At 40.0% G+C, this 22,013-nt stretch overlaps 1 protein-coding gene across 1 annotated transcript in view; it reads left to right on the top strand.

The window, feature by feature from the left end:
• The first annotated feature begins 227 nt into the window (after positions 1-227).
• arnt2 (aryl-hydrocarbon receptor nuclear translocator 2) overlaps positions 228-22,013 on the top strand; it is a 72,794-nt gene continuing 51,008 nt past the window's right edge. Inside the window, exons 1-2 of the mRNA XM_046073131.1 lie at positions 228-514; positions 18,755-18,866. Coding sequence (XP_045929087.1) covers positions 484-514; positions 18,755-18,866 — 143 coding nt within the window. The 5' untranslated portion in view covers positions 228-483. The remainder of the gene's footprint in view (positions 515-18,754; positions 18,867-22,013) is intronic.

The following is a 22,013-nucleotide window of genomic DNA, read 5'->3' as shown; positions in this document are numbered from 1 at the left end:
GGGCAGCTTTCAGTGGCAGTAGGGAGAGTTCCGAGTAGAGAACTATATTAGACAGTGAAAATATCTTTAACCATTTAACAAAAAACCCCACTCACATTTACAACAATGATGTAGTGTTGCATGTTACATGCAAAACGCCACACAAATATTCATCACTGCAGCAGTCACACTGTATAACATTAATTTATTCAAGCAACCCTAAAATCTCGCGGTGCTACCATTCAGACATCTTGCATTTTATTAAGTCTTGTCTTGGGAGAACATTTTCATTTAACATACGCTAGTGGTTTCGCGCAGAAACGGGCCTTTGTTAGTCGACTGAATCCAGATCGGTTTTCCCCCGTGTTACGGATGTGAGGTGGTTGGACCGAGCCTCGCGTGCCACTCCGGCGGAGTTTAATACGGTCTCTCACGGGGCTCTCTGCTCGTATTGTGCGTCATCTCCATCGCTGCCGTTTTGTTATTTTTCTGCACCGAGGAAACATGGCAACTCCCGCCGCGGTCAACCCGTCCGGTAAGTCACCATGAGTAAGCTGGGGGAGGCGAAACGGAATGTTTAATAATATTATGTAGAATACAGAAAAAGAAGCTGGGTGTTGTTTAGACTGTTGCTGAAGAGGGCTGAGCGACGACAGGCCGCCAAAGCCTGGCTCCAGCATCTTTCCCCCTTCCCCCACCGCTCGCTGCTATTCTTCATAGCTTTGCCAGCGGCTCGGTTCTTGTGAAATTAAAAGCATTTATTCCCGTATTCTCCCTCCTCTTTTTGTCGGTAAAGCTAGCCTAATGTGTTCATTTCGCTGAGACTGTGCATTCCTCACTGTGATACAAAAGGTTATTTTGCATATTTATCGTTGCCCTACAGCTCTGCCCTTCATGTGTTTTGTCTTACATCGGAGACATTTTAACAGTAACGTTAGTCGGAAAAGAGAGATCGGCTGACAGCGTTTACGCATTTGTAGTTGCCTGCTCCTCGCCTGTTGATTCCCTATTACATAGAAAGGGATGTGGACCTATGGTTTAGACATGTTCGTCCTGCTATGTGACGTTAACTTGCCGCTTTCACGGGCAGAGCGAAATGCTGTGTGTTGAAAATCTGTCAGCGTAACAACGTTGTGGTATTTCCTTTTTGGCTTGAGTTAACGTTGCGTACTGGAGGAAACATAACATAAACATTTCACACGGCTTCTTTAAAATCATTCTGCAATTCGGCCTCTAGCCACTGTGACACAAAGGAACGCATATTAAACCAGCTAAACTTTCAGAAACCATGCCCCTGGTGTTGACTCAGTCCGGTACCTCGCTGGCCTGCAGGGAACTGTGTTAGTAAGAAGAGTGTGGTCCATGGTGGTTCACAGGTTTGCCGACTTAATAGAATTTCATGACACAATCTAACAAGTCTTGAGGTGTGCACAATGGAGGCTTAGTATCTAGTTAATAACTAATAGTTAGTAACTAATTTAGCTACTAATATTGGTTGCACTATAATTGGATCAGACTCTCACTAGTTTAAACTTAAATTCTTAACTAAGGCAAGTGACCAATCAAACATAAGAGTTCTATCATCATGGTAGCTTTCTGTCTGGCACCGTGGCTTGGCATCATAACACAAAGTATTAAACTAGATCGATCTATATCAGTATATTAGGTCTCTACTGGATTACTGTGTTGCAAAGTGACACACAGTTAATAAAAAATGATGCTGTGTGGCAGAAATAAATACAGTTTTACCATTAGTGAGTATAATTCTGTGACTTAACCTAGTTTGAATTTACATACTGTTTACATACAATTTTAGCTATGGAGTGATCTTTCAGTTCAGAGCAGTGTTCTTTGGGAGATGGGAACTCCCTTTGGGGTGGGCTTTGGGCTTTTTCAATTTGCTAACTTATAAAATGCACAAAAAAGGTATAGAACTCAATAAAGGATAGGGAAAAAAGCCAAAAGGTTTAATACCACCTCTTTAAAACAACTAAAAATGCACATCTAGTGGCTGTTCATGTACACTGGGCATGCGCGTGCCGGTGTAAACATGAAGCAGATTGTCTATTCTGTAGTTACAGAAGATTTGGCGAAAGAAGAAAGTAATGCAGACGAAGAACCAAACCATTATTTTGCTCCTCTCACAAATAGATAAATTGTTTTGTAAAATTTGAATGTTAGCTTTTTTATTGCAAAGGAGACATTAACTTACCTCGATTCCCAGGTGGACAGCCTTGATATGCGCTTCAAGTTCATAGCGTTCTTTCCAAAAATCTTATAACCACATTGCTTGCCGTCCGATATAATTAGGCACTCTGTTTTTTTTTGCCCGCCTCACTGTATTTGAAATGGGACTAAATATCTAAGCGCCTCTTTCTCCCTAGCATGTTGTGTTCATAAGTTCGCATTCTCCACAGTACAATAACGTTTTCCTTGCACACCAGGCGTCGCCCCGGTCCGCCAGCACTCAAAGGACCGGAAGAAAAAAATGCTGCTGAATGAACACTGTTCAAGTGAAAATTTAGAGGGAGAAAATATGGCCTGTCTTATTTTGTCTCCTCATTATACTGACAAAAAGAGAGATTGTATGAACGTTTTTATTTTATGAATTACATTTTAGTCATTTTCGTCAACAGTATTGCATGTTAAGGTTATCACAGTCAGTGTTTAAGTACATTGTTGCCGTCTCGTCATTGTCTCGTTTTAGTCAGGGAAAAAAAGATTGTACATGAATATATTTTGTTTAGTTTCATCTGCCGAAAGTAACACTACTAAAAGACCCAATCTGAGAGCCAAATGTGAGCGGCTGCGTTTTTAAACTTCTCCGTTTTAGGTTTTAGTTTCACATAGCAGAAGGTCTTCGTTTCAAAACGTAAACGCAGTGGTGTGGATGGGGCCTAAAACTCAACCTGCCTACATCGTGTAACCTTTGATAAAGAAATCCCTCTACCAAATGAAAGAACATTCAGAATACATTACTGACTGATTTTTCCAAATGTGCGCGTTTGTTTATATGTTGGACTGTTATCTGATTTGTCTGGTGGTGCTTATTGCCAAATTTTATATGCCTCTATTAATCTGGATCATAATCATAATCTTTATCATATACTGGTACTTGTCACTTTGCTCATCAATGAACAAAGTTAGCACAATGTTAAATTTAGCCAGGAATATCTCTGTTGAGACGTCCAACATTCATTTGGAGATAAAAGTGTTAACAGGGATTATTTCTTAATTATGTTAGGTGTAAAAGAAACAGACAGGGTTTAAGGGGGGCTGTGTTGTTGGTGAGTGATAGCAAATGTTACCGCCTCTAGCTTAATCGTTATCACTTTTGTGTGTGCTAGCTAATAGGCTAGATAACTACTATCAATGTAAATCACTGAGGCAAACTGCAAGGTATCGTAGCATACGGACAAATCCTAGTTTGACTTTAAGATAGTTACCTAACCGACAGGCAATATAATAATTAATTAATTAATATTTTGGACCAAACATGGGCTTTAGTTTAGCTATTATATGTACAGCTGCCAGGCAGAGCCATGATCTTTTTGGAGAACAAAGATAACAAATGTGCACTTTTAGATAAAAAACATCAGTCAACATCACGTAATGTGTTTTATTTTTATTTTGTGGATGCATTTTTCAGTCAAAGGTGAAACAGCACAGATATGATGGATTATAGTGGGACTGTGAGAGGTAGCCTCCAGTTTAACCCCCAAACCCACAATGGGCCAATGAACATGGTATTTGAACTCTTGTTCTCTAATTGTAAATTCATGCTGCTTAATGTGACAACACACGGTGGGACTGTTAATTTTTAATACTGCTAGCTTTATAATGCTAATACGAAGCGTCCTTTACTGGTGTTGAAACATGCCAAATTGTAAAATGTACATCGGAGTTTGAGTTAAAAAATGTTTTCAGACCTTTGTGACAGGGTGACAGCATGACATTTATGTTGTATTAAATTAAATTTGCAATATTGTTTTTCATGTCAATTGTATACTTGAATTGCTTACATCATACTTTCCCTGATCCCTTGCAACTTTTAGCTTGTGGAAGCAAGAACAAATTGAGCAACTGAGCAACTGAACTTTCACTTTAATTTCAAGTCTCTATGCTCATGCTACAGTAAACTGGCTACCCCAGCTTTCAGTCCAAGTTTATTTGTCTTACCTCCAGATTAAACAATATTTTATTTCTAATGAGCATAATAAATATGCAGTATTCAAAGAATGGAGTTAGGGCTGGACAATATGGCCAGAAATCATGATAAAGAGTTAGATCTTTCATTATCGAAAATTATCACAAATCGTTTGCTCCTGAGTGAAAGTTGGAGAAACCTGATGGTTAATTTTGGTTTAAACTCTTTTTTTATGGTCAACACTTGAGGCCAAACAGTGGATCACTTCACAAATATGAAGTAGAACATTCAAAACAATAATGACAAAATCTTTGTCAACAATATGCATGAGTAAAGTATGTTAAAAGATTTTTCAGTCCTTTTTCCTCAACAAAATAAACATCTTAATAAAAAAAAAAGTCCTAATTCGTGTATGAGTCAAGTGAATAAAACAAAAAATAAAAACATTTACTGAATTTTTATTGAACATTTGTTATATTGTTATTGGAAAAAAATGAGAATGTGATAATTATTGTTATTGTTTTATTGTCCAGCCCTAAATGGAGTTAGTCATTTTAATATGGCCTGTGTTGGCTGACATGTCAATAAATTAAGGGAATTACAGTTGAATTAAGTAATTGTACAAATTGTACTGTAGCCATTGCATGTCACGGTCTGTGCCCTAAAGTTGTTGTTATTAAAAACAAAACAATTGTATAAATTATTCCAACTTGCAGCTTTTGCTTCTGGATTCTCTAGATAGGACTTAAAAAGTATTTGGGTGAAAGGAAAAAAAACACCAAAAAGATCTGTCCAAATCAGGGCAGAGGCAAAATAATTATACTTGTGCAAAGGACAAGGACAAAGGAGTCTCTGGGCTTCTGAAAACAGGTCAAACCACACTCGACCTTGTGCTCTGTGTCACTTAATTGGCAATGTAAATGAATAGTCAATATAAATAAAGAATTGGCTGGTTATTAGCACCTTGGCTGCATACAGAGTGTTGAGATGAGGTGTTGTTAGAATGAACAATGAGAAAATTACCCTGCCAGATAAAAGAAGTGTGCTGTGAGAAGAAAAAACAGAATCCTTCCTCTTCTTCTTGTTTAAAGAAAAGGCAGTCTGTCAGTCTTTGCAGAGGAGCGTCATACATCTTGTATGGAGCCCTCCAGGACAGCGACCAAACTGTTGCTTTAATTATTTTAATTATTATGCTTCAGGGACCCGCTCAGATGTTTGGCACACACGTGCAGTGAGAGCTCCTCTATCCCATGATGACACCTGGTTAGAATTAAGTCATGGCTAATGCTTCGGCTGCTGCTGCTGAAGGACAATGTTAGCCTGCTGATCTGTGATCAGCCGCACTGTTTCTCCTGGCATGGAAGTACGGTCATGTGGTTTGCCCTCAGACCAGATACCCGGGGATGTGGAGATGCTGTGTCACTGCAGGATTATCTCCAGCTAGCCATCACCCAGATCCAACTGGTGTAAGAGCATGTGAAACACGACATGTTAAATGATCTGATGAGGGTTGTGTGTTTAGAGAGGACAGTGGTGATTTTAGGGCCATAAAGCATACAGCAGCATGTATGGAAAACTGTCAGGTACTGAAAGCATTTGATAATGATTGAAGTAATTTATCAAGCAAAAATGCCAAACATTCTCTGATTCCAGCTTGTGAGGATTTGCTGCTTTTCTTTGTTTTATATCACAGTCAAGTGAATATGTTCAGTGTTGGAGTGGACAGAAAAAAGTAGACATTTAAACACATCACCCTGGACTCTGGGATATTGTGATACTGTCTAATCAACTTGATATAATGGAAAAATAATCAACAGCTTCATCAATGAAAAAAATTAGTTAATTGTTACTTGCAGCTCTAGTTTTATCAGCGTTTTATTGTATTTACCCAGGCAAAGCTCTGATTTGTGTATTTGAGGATTATTTATTTGTCTGTGTGTTGGCGTTGCGCCGCTGTTGTACAGTAAAGTTATGTGAATGGAAACATCCAACTAATGTTAACGCACATTAAACTTACATCACCCAAACTGGAGCCCAACTTCTTATCCTCGCTCCCTGCAAGCCAACACTATATAATACTGCATTCCAAGCAGCTAATTGCAACAACTCATACCACACAATTTTTTGGTATTTTTGATTTCACCCCTTAAGAGTTCTTAGTGCACAAATATTGTATTCATTTCATAGTTGTCATTTACACTGGGGATACTGGGGACATGTCTCCATCACTTTTTTTAAAGCATATCTTAAATATAAAACACTGCGCCTTCATAGCAAACCCTAGCGCTCCCAGCTAGGCGTTTTCAGAAGAGCAGGTGGTGTTTTCAGCTGGTGAAAAATGCTTTGGTGGACACAGGTCCTAAAGTATGAACATTGCGGTTGTTGCAGTGCTTGCCATCCTCCACGGTAGGCTTAACCAGTAGCGCGGCATCTCAATTTTGTGATTATTGCTACAGCCCTACTCATACGTGGCTTTAAAAAAAAACAGAAAATATGAAACGGCCGAACTTTAGATGACACACGGTATAACGTTACGTTACCATGACAGCAGCGAGGCAGAAATGACTTTTAACATAAAGGCGATAAAAAAATTAATTTTAACGGACTACGTGTCCTCGTGCTGATAATGTGCTGTGCTTGTGTGGAGACTGAAATTAAGTGCACTGGGATACTTTCGCTTAAACGGTTCATGTTGCTTCACTTGTTTGTGGACAGCAGTTGTGAAGCTATTTCCAATTCACAGAGCTCACGGAGCAGCACGTTGTTGAGTGTCAGTCTAAAATATTCCCAAAATTTAGATGGCTGAAGGTGCGGTCTTGTAGGGTAATCCCTGCTACTGGATGCAGCAACGCGTGTAATACGAGTTGTCATATTTATGTAATCAATTACGTCGACGAATCGCCCCAGCCCTAATCATATTGTATTACTGTTGTGTTGTGGTATTATTTTCCCATTGTGATTTCACATTTTAAAACCAAATAAATTGGTTTTGAGCTATGTATTAGGTAACACTAGGAAGTTTCTATTTGCTTATGGTGACTATTAATTCTGTTACAATACAACATTGTACGAGGTTTAAATAGACGTCATACTAATTTTGCATCAGGTTCTATTAGTTTGCATTAGTTTTTTAAATGATAAAGAAACTTCTTTGGATATATGTCCGTGTGTTTGTGTGTGTATTCCTTTTAGAGTAGGCTATTAATTGTCCTTTTTGAATGTGAAATTTCCTGAGGCTGTTTGATAGCCATGGTGGTTGGGGAAAAGACATCTGAAGGGAAGAAAGAAAGGATGACAGGGAAGAGAGAGGCCAGAAACAACCTTGTCTGAGGGAGAGCAGTGATTGAAAAGGAGAAAGTATGCAACATTCCCCCTGGTCTCCCAGCAGGCTCATTAATGCTTTTGACCTTAGGGCTTTTTAGCTTTTGGATGTCTGAAGATGTGAATGTGAAAAAAAACAGGCTTCTGACTGAACGGAGCTGTGTCTTTAAGACACTGTCCTCAAGAAAACCTGAAACACCTGGATTTAAAGGAATTCAGAGACTTTTTTTAAATACAAAAACTCAAAAAACAAACAGGCATAGAGCATGATTTTTGTTCATTTGTTCAACAGTTGTTATGGTTGAAGACACCCAAGACCAAGTCTGAACGATCATTGTTGGCAACATCGTCTGCGACACCTGAAGAAGTTGCTCAGATTAGAGACATTACATCTTCAATAATCTTTAACCAAGTCCTGTTGCCCTTAATTTTAACCTTCCTTGGGCTTCCTTGAGTAGTCAGTCGCCCACGTTTTAGCAGTGACAAAACGCAACACACAATCAAAATTGTAATGCACTTCTAACAGAAAAAAATAGACCTGAAGTGTGAAAATATGCTTTAGGTCACTTTTGTGTGTGTATAGTGTGAGTAAAATGCAAGCTGTGAAGCGCATCTGATGTGCCAGACACGTATTAGAAGGGCGACTGAAAAATGCAGCTGAAATGCCTCCTGTGTGACCATTCTGTAACGTCATGCTCGTGCTTGTGCTACATTTTACTCTCCCTGACTTTTCTTGCGTACTGGCACTTTCTTGCACAATAATTGAATCACTGAAAAAACCCCACAAAAATTAAACTGCTGTTTTGTCAACTGTAATTAATATTATGCTAATGGTAAGCTATATAGTAGCCTATACTATGAACTTATAAAGGAACACATAATTAAACCTTTACCACAGTGGTGTATTATCAAAAAACAGTTTTATTTGTGAAATATATATATTTTTTAATTTCTTTATAAATTTGTTGAATTGTTTAATCACAACTAATAACCTATCTGTAGGCAGATTATCCAAATAAAGTGTAACCTGGAAATATAACATTATACTTTTTAGTTAATGTTATAATATTTATTAATACACTAATTTACACATGTTACTCCTCCAGGTTGTGGATATATTTCGTTTATCAAATGGTCAAAAATACCAAGAAAATGAGTAGAATTTGGTTATAAGGTAACTTATAAGGTAATTGCAAAGACTGTGATTATGGTCACATGAGCAGTTTGCGGCAGAGGTGTGGACTCGAGTCACATGACTTGGACTCGAGTCAGTGGGTTGTGTAGTAGGCCTACTACCGGCGCGCTGTGAACGGTTCGCGATCGTTCCCTCTGGCTGGATGAATTTTACGCACAGGCTAATCCATGCACAACAGCTAGGGGCCTGACGCAGCGCCACGCAACTTTCTAAATTCCTCCACCTCACGGAGAAAAGAAAGGTCAGGTCGAAAGAGTGTAGAGAGACTGCTGCAGCTGTTGCGTGAAGCTGCTTCCACCAATTAAAAAGATAAAACGATAATTGTGCCGGGTGCCGTTTCACAATGACACTCGTTTTGTTTTATAAATCCAGCGCACCTCTTTCCTTCACAGCTGAGGCTCTCGTCCCTCCCTAAGATGTTCAGTGTTGCTTTACCTGATCGGTTCTTGTAAAATATCCACTGTGTCTGCGTCTTCTAACGTCAGAGCGATTTATAGTTTTCTCACCGCTGGTTTCTGTCACTGCATCTCCCAACAAAACAAGTTTTATTTTCTGTAACGTAACTTTGTCAACTCGAGTAGTTCACCTGTCACCTGCTCTGCTCCCCTCTGTGTACACACACACACACACACACACACACACACACACACACACACACACACACACACACAGTCCCCTCAGTGACCCATCCCTCACCCAAATCTGTCAACATGGTGGAAACTGTGCTGCTGTCGTCCTCTTGGACATTAGATGCTGCTTCAAGTTAATAATGTTGGATTATTGTTTCTTATTTCATGGGCTATTTGGGATTTTGGGGTAATGCATATATAGTAGACTAGTTTTTAAAAAGAAAGTATTACATTTCAAAAGTTAAATGTTTCCTAAGGCAATGAGTAATCCAGTTAAATAATTGTGATATCAATGTTGACCCAAATAATTAGCAGCCCTATATGAACATTTAATTTAATTCATGAAATATGTTGTGTGCCTTCTTTCTGTACAGGCTAATGCTAAATTCAATACATTGTTTTATTTTTAACTTGAAAAAACTGGTTAAGAGCGCATTATGACTAGTTTAGGACTCGAAACTCAAAGTTTAAGACTTGGACTTAAACTGAAACGATTAGCGGTTTAACGGTCAACCATGGTAAAATTCATGTAAACATTTTAATTACCATGATAACCGGGTACAGTTAACCGTGCTGTTATAATCTCACGGGATACACTGTCCAGCGTCTCCCAGAAGCAGGCGCGTATGCACTCAATGCAACGTGGGTTTGTTTGGGTCAATGACAACACGGCAGAGGTTTTTCAGTCACTCTGAAGTCCGGTCGTATTTTAGTTTTCATGAGAGCGCTGAGGGAAACTTGATTGAAGAAAACGACCATGTTGTGAGCTAACTTTTAGCTTTGGTTTATCTCTCTGACTTGCTAACAGCGTGTAAACTGAAGTGTTGCTGCTCTTGTTAAAACGCTACACGTTGTTCTGCTGCTGTGTGCGTCGTGTGTCGGCAGAGTCTGTTCGTCCACTGCACATGATAACATGTTACGCAGTTTAGTCAACCAACCAGCAGATCTAGAAACGCTACAGACACCTCTGTATTTATGTCAGTTGTTGGGCTCATTGCGGTTACTATCACTGGCTTCTAAACACTTATTTGTTTTCATGTAATTGTCCATGGGGTCATTGTATTACCTATATAATATAAAATATAAAATCTTGATAATGCACACTTCAATGTTTACAAAAGGTATTTGCTGTTATTTTATTTTTTATGCAAACAAAATGGCAATTGTAGTTTTCAATATAAAACTTGTTGAAATGGTTTCTTTGTATGTGTTAGTTCATTTTAATATTTTACCGTGGTAATACTGATAACCATGATCATTTTGGTCGCTATAATCGTGAAATGAAATTTTCATACCGTTTCATCCCTAGACTTGACTTGGACTTGCTTGTCCTTGACTTGAGACTTGACTCGGATTTGTAAAACGATGACTTGGTCCCATTTCTGGTCTGCAGAGGAAGCATCAACTTTGCACGTTACGCTGCACCGTGACTTGTACAATGGCTTCAGGCTTGACAGAAGCTGACACTAGTGTCTAACGGAATGAAATTAGCACCCGTTGGTAAAATGCACAACAGAAAGACGTGTAGTACGGTTAGTGTATAGTAACGATCGGCGCATGTGCCTGCATCACACAAACAGCCACCAGTCAGCTCAGGTAATATCTGTGAAACGATGTTTCAAACCAAACTCACCAGTCCAAAAGACGCTCAGTCTGTCCTGCATTACAGCCAGTGTGCATCGGCCGTCTACGGGGGTGGGGTGGGGGGCTAGGGTGTGATTACCAGTACCAGCTCAACTTGACTCGACTCGGTTTGGCCGTTGTCCGTTTTCCATTGCAGATAGTACCCAGAGATAGTACCCCTCTATGTAGCTGGTCGTTATAGTGATGCCACACACAACTGCCGCGAAGTAATGTTCAATGCGACACACACACCAGCGATCCACACAGCTTTCTCTTTATTTAAGTTAAAACGTTTCATTACTTAGAATGTAAAGACAGATTAAAGCTGCAAGCAGCGTTGGGCGGGCCCTCGCACATGTAGCGCATCGAGGTGTGAGGCGGCCGCGTTTCAGACTCTTGAGCTCTGCCGGTACGGCTGTTTTCCTATTTCCCTATTAACTGTGGAAACATGTTTATTATTTTGTTCTTCATTATCACTGTCCTCCAGCACATTGGCAGAAACTGCTGCAGAATCCAGGGTGGGGATCATCAGAAGATATCCCCTGCAGCTCACCTCTTCCAATGTACCCTGTGTTTATAAGAAAAACAGAACAAAATCATACTCTTGATCTGCTCTCATACAGTGTTCAGATTTGTTTTTGTTTCAGACATTCTTTTTTTGTTAGCAACAAGTGACTTGCTCAGCACAGTAGGCTGTGCGCTGTGCATGTGTTATTTTAAAATAACACACTGATGTGTTCCTTAGGTATAATCAAAGAAAGAAACCACTAAAGTCTGTTCTCATAAATTGCTATAGGTAACAAGTTAGTGTTGAACTAATATTCGCTAACAAACGTCTAATTGAAATGCTGTTGCAGTTTAAAGTGTTGAAGTCATCGCAGGTTTCATCAAATACTTTAACCTCAGGGACATAACAATCTGTATATCTGTATATCTATGGCCAAAATCGTGATTTAAGAGTTTATACATTTTTTCAATTGATTGCACTCACCCGTGACTCCGACACTTTCTCCTTCTGCTGCTGTTTGTACTTGTTCTCTTGTTTAAGACTGGATTACAAACAACGTTTTGGTACATACCACCAACTATTGTACAGGAGTGTGTTACACACACATAATTCGCAATTTCCATTTAGACACTTGAAACTACGTTTAAAGCAATATTTCTACCAGATTGCTGGAATAGAATTATAATAGCACTATCATTAGCATGATATGTTGAGTTTCTAATATATTTTATTAAAATACTAATGCTTTTGCACTGGCCCGACGTTACTTTTTACTGGCCCCGGGCCATCGGGCCATTATTGTCGAGCCCTGAATAGACATTGCAATGTTAAATCTAATATTTTAGAGGATTAAAAAAAGAGGCCGGCTTTAATATATTCACATTCAGAAATAGGTTTTGACACAGTTAGCCCAGCAGTTAACACAGAGACATGGGAGAAGAACTTGGAAATAATTTACCTGGAAAGTTGACCAGTGAGGCTTGCTTAAAAAGCCAATGTATTTCTTTTTGGCTCAACACTTTGAATGTTGGAAAGCACTGTGGGCTGTGTATCAGTTGTGGAATAGAGTGCCTGTTTGGACTGCTTGGAGAAAGGCAGCAGTGCTGTTCCCACCAAGCCGAATGGCCACACTGATTGTCAGACGAAGCTGTCTCTTGATCCGATTATTTATAACTTTGTGTCACCTAAATCCACTTCATGAATGATTGATAGGAGACTGTGCCTTGGAAGGTCATGCCCTGCAGTGTGAGTATGTGTATGTGTCTGTGGAAGCAAAGATGTAGGGGGAATGCACACTGTATCAAATATTAACTAACTTGTTGCACTGGGGCATGCCGGAGCGTTTGTTTGGCCTTATCCATTGCATCTGGCTGAATGAGTGAGTGAGTCAATTGAGCGGAGAGATGGAGGGGAAAACAGCAAGGCAAACAGAATGGATTTGTGGATGAGCGAGAAGGAAAGTAATGCAGTGGCAGTGAGAGAGGTAAATATGAGAACTGGCACGCAGTATAATCCTCTCAGCCATAACGACAAAGCACAGTGGCTTCACATTGAGTGGAGCACATATTTTAAAGCCTTCATTACTGAATAAAAGCTTACTCAGTGGCCTGTGGAGGATATATACATATGTGTTTCTAAAACATCATCAGATAGAATTTGGTATCGAGGCAGCTAAAGAGCCTCAGGGTACACTATGTAGGTCTGTGTGGATTGCTCTACAGATCCCATTCCACCTATGGAATATGGTGCTAACAACAGACTAATATAGACTTTCAGAACCAGCGTTCCTTTCCAGTACTAAAGTATAAGGTGAGATTTTCATAATTTAACTCAATATTTATGTATAGATTTTAAGTATAGAATGGGAAACGTGTGCATAATACTTGGGACCTAAACAAGTGTTAAATACATTTCCTTGCTAATAACACATCCACAAAACAGAATTTTAGTATTATTTTTATATTTTGAAACACACAATGTTCACAGCCTTGTAAATTAGCTAACTGTTTTCTTCTCTGCATTTGTTGGCACATTTCTATGACCTACATCCACCATCAGTGGAATAACTTGAAACCATCAGCAGGAATATGATCTGTATCGTCTCGCTGCATGCTTGGAAATGTGCATCAATGTGCACATTCAGAAGATAAAGTAAACAGTGACCTGCTCATCCAGCATTAGCTGCTAGCAAAACTAGTGGTCAAAAACTCCACAGGTGACCTTTTAAAGTTTTACAAAGTGCCCAACAATGTAAACATTTAGCTTACCATTCATTAAAAACATGTGAAGTATAACCACGATATCTTTAAATATCATTTTCATTAATTGGCACTGGTGATGTAAAACCTGCCTTTGTTTTATTATACAGCAGTATCTGTATGGCTTATTGTGTTCCATCAAAGTATTAGAAGCCTTTTCTAATGTGTTCTGACTGATTCAGAATCAGCTTTGTTTGCCAGGTATGTGTACACATACGAGGAATGACACAGGACTGCACATTGCTCACGATATGCTTACTTATACAATAATACAATAATCACACACACATAAAATCACACACAGGCTACAGTATAGAGAACACATATATATACACATTATAAACAAAAACAATACAGACAGATTGAGACAATAGTGCAATGAGCAGAATGCAAAGAATGCAGGAGATTATTATCATTATTATGTATAAAAAGAAAGTGTGAGCATAGTGGAAATGATGCGGGAATGTATAAGTATTATGTGCAGGTGTTATGAAGTTGAGGTAGGTGGATTTGGTATACAGTATCTACAATATGACAATATAACAGTATGAAGAGCTCTGAAATAGAGAATGGTGAATAAATAATAAGTTTTAGCCAGCTGTTCAGCTGTTCATCAGAGTGATGGCTTGTGGGAAGAAACTGTTCCTGAGTCTGTTGGTTTTGGCGTACAGTGCTCTGTAGCGCCTACCAGAGGGGAGAAGCTGGAACAGGTTGTGTCCGGGGTGAGATGGATCTGCAGTGATGTTTCCTGTCTGTTTCCTGACTCTAGAAATGTATAAATCCTGAATGGAGGGCAGGTTGGCACCGATGATCTTTTCTGCAGTCCTGACTGTCCGTTGTAGTCTGCTCCTGTCCTTTTTGGTGGCAGATCCAAACCAGACAGTGATGGACTTGCAGAGGACAGACTGGATGATGGCTGTGTAGAAGTGGATCAGCAGGTCCTTAGGCAGGTTGAGCTTCCTGAGCTGGCGCAGGAAGTACATCCTCTGCTGGGCCTTCTTGATGATGGTGTCAGTGTTGGGCTCCCACTTTAGGTCCTGGGATATAGTGGATCCCAAAAACCCGAAGGATTCCACAGCAGACACAGGGCTGTTGAGTATGGTGATGGGGGGCAGAGTGGGGGGTCCTCCTCCTGAAGTCCACGATCATCTCCACAGTTTTGAGCGTGTTAAGCTCCACGTTGTTCTGACCTCACCAGAGAGCCAGCTGATCAACCTCCCGTCTGTAGGCCGACTCATCACCGTCCCGGATGAGGCCGATGACCGTTGTGTCGTCAGCGAACTTCAGGAGTTTGACAGATGGGTCTCAGTGGTGCAGTCGTTGGTGTAGAGGGAGAAGAGCAGTGGGGAGAGCACACACCCCTGCGGGGCGCCAGCGCTAATTAGAGCCGACCGATATGGGATTTTCAAGTCCGATATAGATTTCGATATTTGAGGATTTTAAAATCTGATAGCCAACATATAGGCCGATATTCTTTTTTCCCATTATTTTAAGAAAAGCATAACATAAACAAATTTTATCCCTAATATTTGTTATGTTGAGACCTCACCAAGATACCATGACATAATGCAGTTTAAAAATAAACTTGTATTGTTAGAAATAGTAGAATGGACAACAAAATCTGTCCGTTTTACAAAGAGAACACAAAATACAGAAATTAACACCTCTCAACACATACTCTCAGTGTGTTGTGTTGTAGTACTACTACTAAAAATAATATAATTTATCATCTCTCATGTCATTGCTATCATAATAATGATAAACAGGACTCTCCTACATAGGCAAATAATTATATATATTATTTATAATGCAGTAGTTATTGCCTTACATATAATGCCCTTGAATTAATCTAATACTACTAAACGGTCTACAACGAGGACCTGCAACTGTGTGTTAGATACTTGTTCAGCTCACGTTTATTAAGTTTCCCTCTGGTTTAATCATTTCTGACACGCCGACTGCAACTACAGACACTACAGTGTAATTGCTCTTTAATGTTAAACTACTCCACTGATAAACACTGCATTAGCTTTGTGGCTAATTTAGCAATAGGCAGCATTATCTACAGTTGGCGATGTTAGAAACTATTTAGAAGTAATAAATTAGAGAGAAATGAGAGGACCGGTCGCTAGAACTGCCAAACTGTTTCAAAAATAAATCTACAGTCATGTCTGTCAGAAACGTAGCCTCCAACGCCTTTGGACCGTAACTAACCGTACCCTAATTAAACACACTGGTGTGAGCCTGGAGAGGGAAGTGAAAAACGAGAGGGTTTGGGTCAGGTCTTCAAAGAGGAAAAGGGATAAGGGGTATTTTTATTAATATTAAAGTCATGTAATTGACGTAACAAAAGACCAACTCACTGGGAACACTGAGTGTGAGAGCTATCAGGAGCTACTCACCGTAGCTCCGGCAGAGCCGGCTCTGAGCTCCGGTAGACTGGTCAGCTGGTGTTTTGTTCTGTGGTGCTGCAGTGTTGTTAACAGCGGAGCTGCAGCGCACCCTCTGGTGGGCAAACTATGCATGGCCTCTCGCCTTGTTATATTTCTGACCTTTTAGTCCCATACGCACCAGCACGTACCTTGAGATCCTCGGGCAGAGGTCTGTTGTCTGTTCCAGAGTCTCGACTGAAAACTAAAGGGGACAGAGCGTTTGCTGTCAGGGCCCCGAGGCTCTGGAACAGCCTGCCCGAGGAAATAAGGTCGGCTGAGTCAGTGAACTCTTTTAAGTCCCTTCTTAAAACATACTTTTATAGGAGAGCCTTTCCCGATCTTATTTGACTTTATTTTATCCCTTTTATTTTATAGTATTTTACTAATTTTATATAAATTTTTCATGCTCTTATCTTGTTTTTTTGTATTATTCTTTACACTTGTTAAAGCACTTTGTAACTTGTTTTTGAAAAGTGCTCTACAAATAAGGATTATTATTATTATGCAACACTCATGAATTGAGGGAAAGATCCGACTCTCTGTTTCTCTTTTTGGTCATATCGGCTTGTTATAAACGCGGACGCAGGTGCATCTGCAAGTAGCTTATATTGGCTGATAATATCTGCTAAACAATAAATCGGTCGGGCTCTAGTGCTAATAGTCCGGGTGCTGGATGTGATGTTCCCCAGCCTCACCTGCTGACTCCTGTCAGTGAGGAAGTTTGTGATCCACTGACAGAGGAGGCTGGCACCGTGAGCTGGGTAACTTTGGTGCGGAGGAAGATGGGGGCCAGATGGTCTGCACAAATTTTCAGGCAGGATGGAGACACACCGTCGGGGCCAGGAGCCTTCCTGATCTTCTGCCTCTGGAAGAGATGGCTCACATCCTCTTCTCAGATCTTGAGTGCAGGTGAGGGGTCAGAGAGGGGGGGTGACAGTGTGGCAGTGGGGGAAGGTGACAGTACAGGTAACCTACAGTAAAAAACAGTCAACTCATCAGCCAGTTGTTGAGTACCAGCAGTGTAGTTCGTGAGTGTCTGCAGGCCTCTCAACACTGACACAGGGTCGCTGGCTGTGAAGCTGTTTTCTAGCTTTTCGGCGTAGCTCCTCTTAGCTGCTTTGATCTCTTTAGTCAGTGTGTTCCAGGCCTGGTTATACAGGACTCTGTCCCTCTGTCCCTCCTCTAAGGTCTGACGAAGCTGCCTGAGTTTTGCTGTGAACCAGGGTTTTTGGTTGTTGTATGGGCAGAAGGTTTTAGTCTGCACACCCATGTCCTTACAAAAACTGTAAGTGTAAAGCCTAGTTCACACTACACGATTTTTAGCCCGATTTGCCACTCGGCAAGCTTGGTGACTGTCAGTCTGTGATCGGGGGTAAATCAGCAGTCGGCAGTCATTATGTGTGAACTACACAATGACACATCACAACAGCCCCCCGACACATTTCTGACACATTGCCGGAGTCTGCCAGATATCTAGCATGCCAAATATCTGGAAGAGTTGGCCGACTCGACATCCACTTTCAGCCAGTGGGAGCAGGCAGCTGGCAGAGCTGGCAGCTACTTTTTCACCTCAAAACACTTTACTCCCCTCCAGCTCTCTCTGTAGCTCAGACAATCCCTGCTACCTGAGTGTGCTAATCCATTCTTTCATCCATATTCTTTGTTTTTATAATTGCTGTCTTTATAATAACAAACAACAGCTGTTTTGTGTACAGGTTTCACATTTCATGTGTTTTTTCTTGAAAAAATGTGGTTTTGAGAACAGCGTCAGGTGACACAGCCCCTGTCAGCTCGTGTAGTGTGTGACCCCTGTCTACTATCAATCACGTAGTGTTAACGCTGTAACGACTTGAAGACTCCTGTCACAAGTCGGCCAATGCTGAAAGTCGTGTAGTCTGCACAAGCCTTAAGTGAGGGCTGCATGATTTCTTCAACACTGTGACATCTGTACACCAACCTTTGTTTATGTGGAGATTGTTCTTTACCAGAGCCAGAGCAGAACAAGCAAATACACAACAGCCAGAAGCATCAGTGAAGGTATCCATGTGCATTGGTAAAACGGCCGTCAGTATAATGCATGTTGCAGACTGTGTAGAAGACAGTGGCAGGTGAAAGTGCGGCCTGTCATCTGTCCTCCAACACCGCATGCACAGATGCCATAATGAACATACCTACTGTAAGTTCTAAGTAAATGACATGATAAATTGGTTAGCTGGCTCACAACGATGTTTATCGCTTTGATGCTCTGACTTAACGAGGCGTGACAGTTTTTTAAGGAGGCATGACAGTGCACCTGCACAAGCTTGGAGAATGACGTATGATTTATGGAATTACTATAGTCATACGTCACCACCCCGTTTTAACAACCAAGCAACTTTTGCAACTTTGAGCACAAAATTAAGCTATTTGTCAAAAAATATTTGGCAAACTATGTGGGTAATCAACATTGTAAGGAAAATGTGTAAAATACACTGAAGGGGGGCTTTAACAATATTTGACTGATGAAGCCCGCTCAAGAAGAGCTGCTAAAACACAAAACCATGTAAAACAGAACTTGTTTGTTTAAATTCTACAAATGTGAGACACTGAGTTTAATGGTAGTCCTAGAGCATTAGAACGGACACTCGTTCTAATGCTCTGCTGTTACTGTTGTATCTTCCAGAGATGGGCAGTGAGTTGCCAGGGACAGTAGCTATGCCGGGAGCAGTTGGGGCTGGCCAGGTGAGGATGGGAGGAGCCGTGCCAGGCCGTGGGGGCAAGAGGAGATCAGGAGGGTGAGTATTTTCAATGCTGAACTGCTGTGGAAATGAGCCACTACAAATATCAGGGGTTCAAAATGTTTTTTATAGCACAATCTGCAAATAGTACCCATCAGTCCCCAGAAGCTGATAAATTTTTGTTTGGGTCTATCTCACTGTCGCAGTGTTGAAAGGAACAACATGTCATTTATGATTGATGTCTGAGGAGCAGCGATAATGAGGATTGGTTTATTTTTTTTGCAGATGACACAACTTTCATGTGCTGTAGCTACAAATAATTATTTAAGTATACAGTGTACTGTGTAACGTTTGTCTAAAGCAGAGGCTGCATTAGACTCTTGTCCGTCATTTTGATTTGGTTTGTAAAATTTCCGGCATAATCTAATATTACCAGTCATCTTAGTTTAAATTTGTTAATGGTAGTGATGACATAGCCTATTGAATAGCATTTAACTTTCAAAACCAACTCCACCATACTAACATTTAATACACAGAAATTACTGATTATGCATTTCTCATGACATGGAGAGAAAAGAGGAACAAAGACACTTTTCATGTTCCAGCGATATATATCCTACCAATAAAATGGCTAAAGCCAGCTAGACAACGAGGTCATGATTACTAAACAATAGCTAATTAATATGTATATTGCCACCCACTGGACTGTGGGTCTACTACAGGTGGGTAGTGACAGTGTTGCATGTGAGTTGCTAAACATTGCGGTAGATTGCCCTTTGTCTTTGTTTGTCAAAATGACGGACAACCTTCAGGTATTTCCGTCGTTGTAAAAGAATCAATGACATAGAATATTTGGTTAACGTGATCCCTGGTCTAAAAGTGTGATAGTGAGAGAGCATTGTGTATAGTAATTTACCTAATAGTAGTTGGGGTGAAGTGTCGCTAATCAGTCCCTTGAGGATTTTGTGATGTTGCGATCGTAACTATTAACTAGGGCTGCTCGATTATGGCAAAAATTATAATTATGATTATTTTGAAATCATGAATATTAACACAATTACTGATTGACTTATTGAAACATTATGCATTTATTGAACTTTTAAAATTGAATGCGTAATTAAAACAAAAGATTATGCATTCCCCCAAATAGCTCATTTCTGCCACGTAAAATGCCATAGGCTAAAGCCAATAATGGTGACTTGCAAGTTGTAGCAATTATAACCACCATTCGTCATGTTGGCTCCAGCTGAACTAAACATCACAGCCTGGATGACGGAGTTTGGGTTTTTAGGGAGGGGCAGGGGGCGCTACTGTAAAGTAAATGGAGGGCTGGATTTAAAACACAAGACAAACAAGCTTCATTGCAAAACAGCAATGCGACACAATAATCGTTTTATTTTGATCACCTTGTTTTTAAAATTGTTGGAAGCCAAAAATCGAAATCATGATTAAAATTCACAGCCCCACCATTAACACAAATCCAACACATCCCTGTGAATTTAGTGTGACTTGCAATTTTGACCAATTTCCTGCAAATTTGACCTGTTATTGCGGTTTCCTGCAAAACGTTGTCATACTTCAGCTTGTCACTTTCTTGTGTACAAGTCGCAGCAGATGTGTGATATAGTGTTGATTTTATCAGCCATTTTAACATTTAGTCTTAATCCTGTGTCAAATGTCCTTGTTAGTTTTTGTCATATGTAGTCCACTTTATATTTTTTATACATATAAATGTCTGGGTATTTTAGTCTGATTTTAGTTTTAGTCATTAACCATTTTAGTGTTTTCTAACTAATAATAATGAATAAATAAATAATCATTTTTATTAGCATTTTGGTCAATCTGTTCCAACCAATATAGAGATATGATTCACATGTAAGCTTTGTTCTAATTTTTATTGCAAGGAGACATTAACAATTCCAAATTCCCAGGTGGTTAGCCTTGATATGGCGTTCATAGTGTTATTTCCAAAAATCTCATAACCACATCAGTGTGTGAACTACACATAGCTTTCGGAGGAGCTCAGTTTTTTTTTCCCGTGACGGGGAGGAGGGGGACCAACTGTTGAATCATTACTAGCTGCAAGCATGTAGGCCTGGGGGTGACTGTAAAAGTATCAGGCATGTTTGTCTTACAATAATAATAATAACTAGAACTGCAAGCAGTTGTAAGCAGCGCCAGCCGTGCCCCATAGTCAGTCCACAGTTTCAAATTAAACGGACTTGTGGCTACGGAGATCTAAAATGAATGCATGTCTATGGGAGTGTTATTTGATATGTGATTAAAAGCGCCATGTTTTGGCCGATATACACCAAATTTCATACAGCCCCCCCTGGAGGGCGTGCCACTTACAGTGGGGAGAACAAGTATTTGATACACTGCTGATTTTACAGGTTTTCCTACTTACAAAGAGGTCTGTAATTTTTATCATAGGTACACTTCACCTGGAGAGATGGAATCTAAAACAAAAATCCAGAAAATCACATTGTATGATTTTTAAGTAATTAATTTGCTCCCCACTTTAAGGTCCCCAAGATTGGTGTCGATCGGCCATTCCAAACCGAAGATATGACATGATTTGCTGTTTTTAGCGTTTTGTGCAAACATTTGTTAGCTTATAATTCCAACAGTTTTTCACGTATCAATCTGGAGAGCACAAGCCTTTATCAGGTTTGTCCAGAGATGGTCCATGGCAAGTTTGATGCCGACTTGCTGTTTCAGAGGAGTTGATTAAAATATTTTTTTGCGAATTTTGTGAAAAAATAAAAATAAAAATTATAGATGGAAATGGGCGTGGCCTATACCATGAGATTCAGTTGGATTGATCGATATATTGGTCAATAAAAAATAATTTTCCCCCGTTATTTTAAGAAATAAACAAAGATTATCCCTAATATAGTGTTATGTTGAGACCATACCAAGATACCATGACATAATGCAGTATAAAAATAAACTTTTTTATTATAGATAGTAGAGTTGAGCCGGATACTCGGCTGAAGTATCCGGTACGGATAAAGCACTTTTGCCGAGTACGAGTATTATACGAGTAATATCAGTCAATATCTGTGCTCGGATTGACTAAAAATCCTCATTGGGTAGCTGACTGTGACTGTGTTCTGTGATAGGCTAGTCACAGCGCCCCTCCCCTACACACATACAGATTTATTGTGTTGCTGTGTCCCGCTCTGCTTACTCACACACAGA

Source organism: Micropterus dolomieu, linkage group LG17 (assembly GCF_021292245.1).
Source record: "Micropterus dolomieu isolate WLL.071019.BEF.003 ecotype Adirondacks linkage group LG17, ASM2129224v1, whole genome shotgun sequence".
Classification (NCBI taxonomy): Eukaryota; Metazoa; Chordata; class Actinopteri; order Centrarchiformes; family Centrarchidae; genus Micropterus; species Micropterus dolomieu.
Note: the sequence above shows the minus strand (reverse complement) of the source record. Positions and strands in the feature narration are given on the sequence as shown.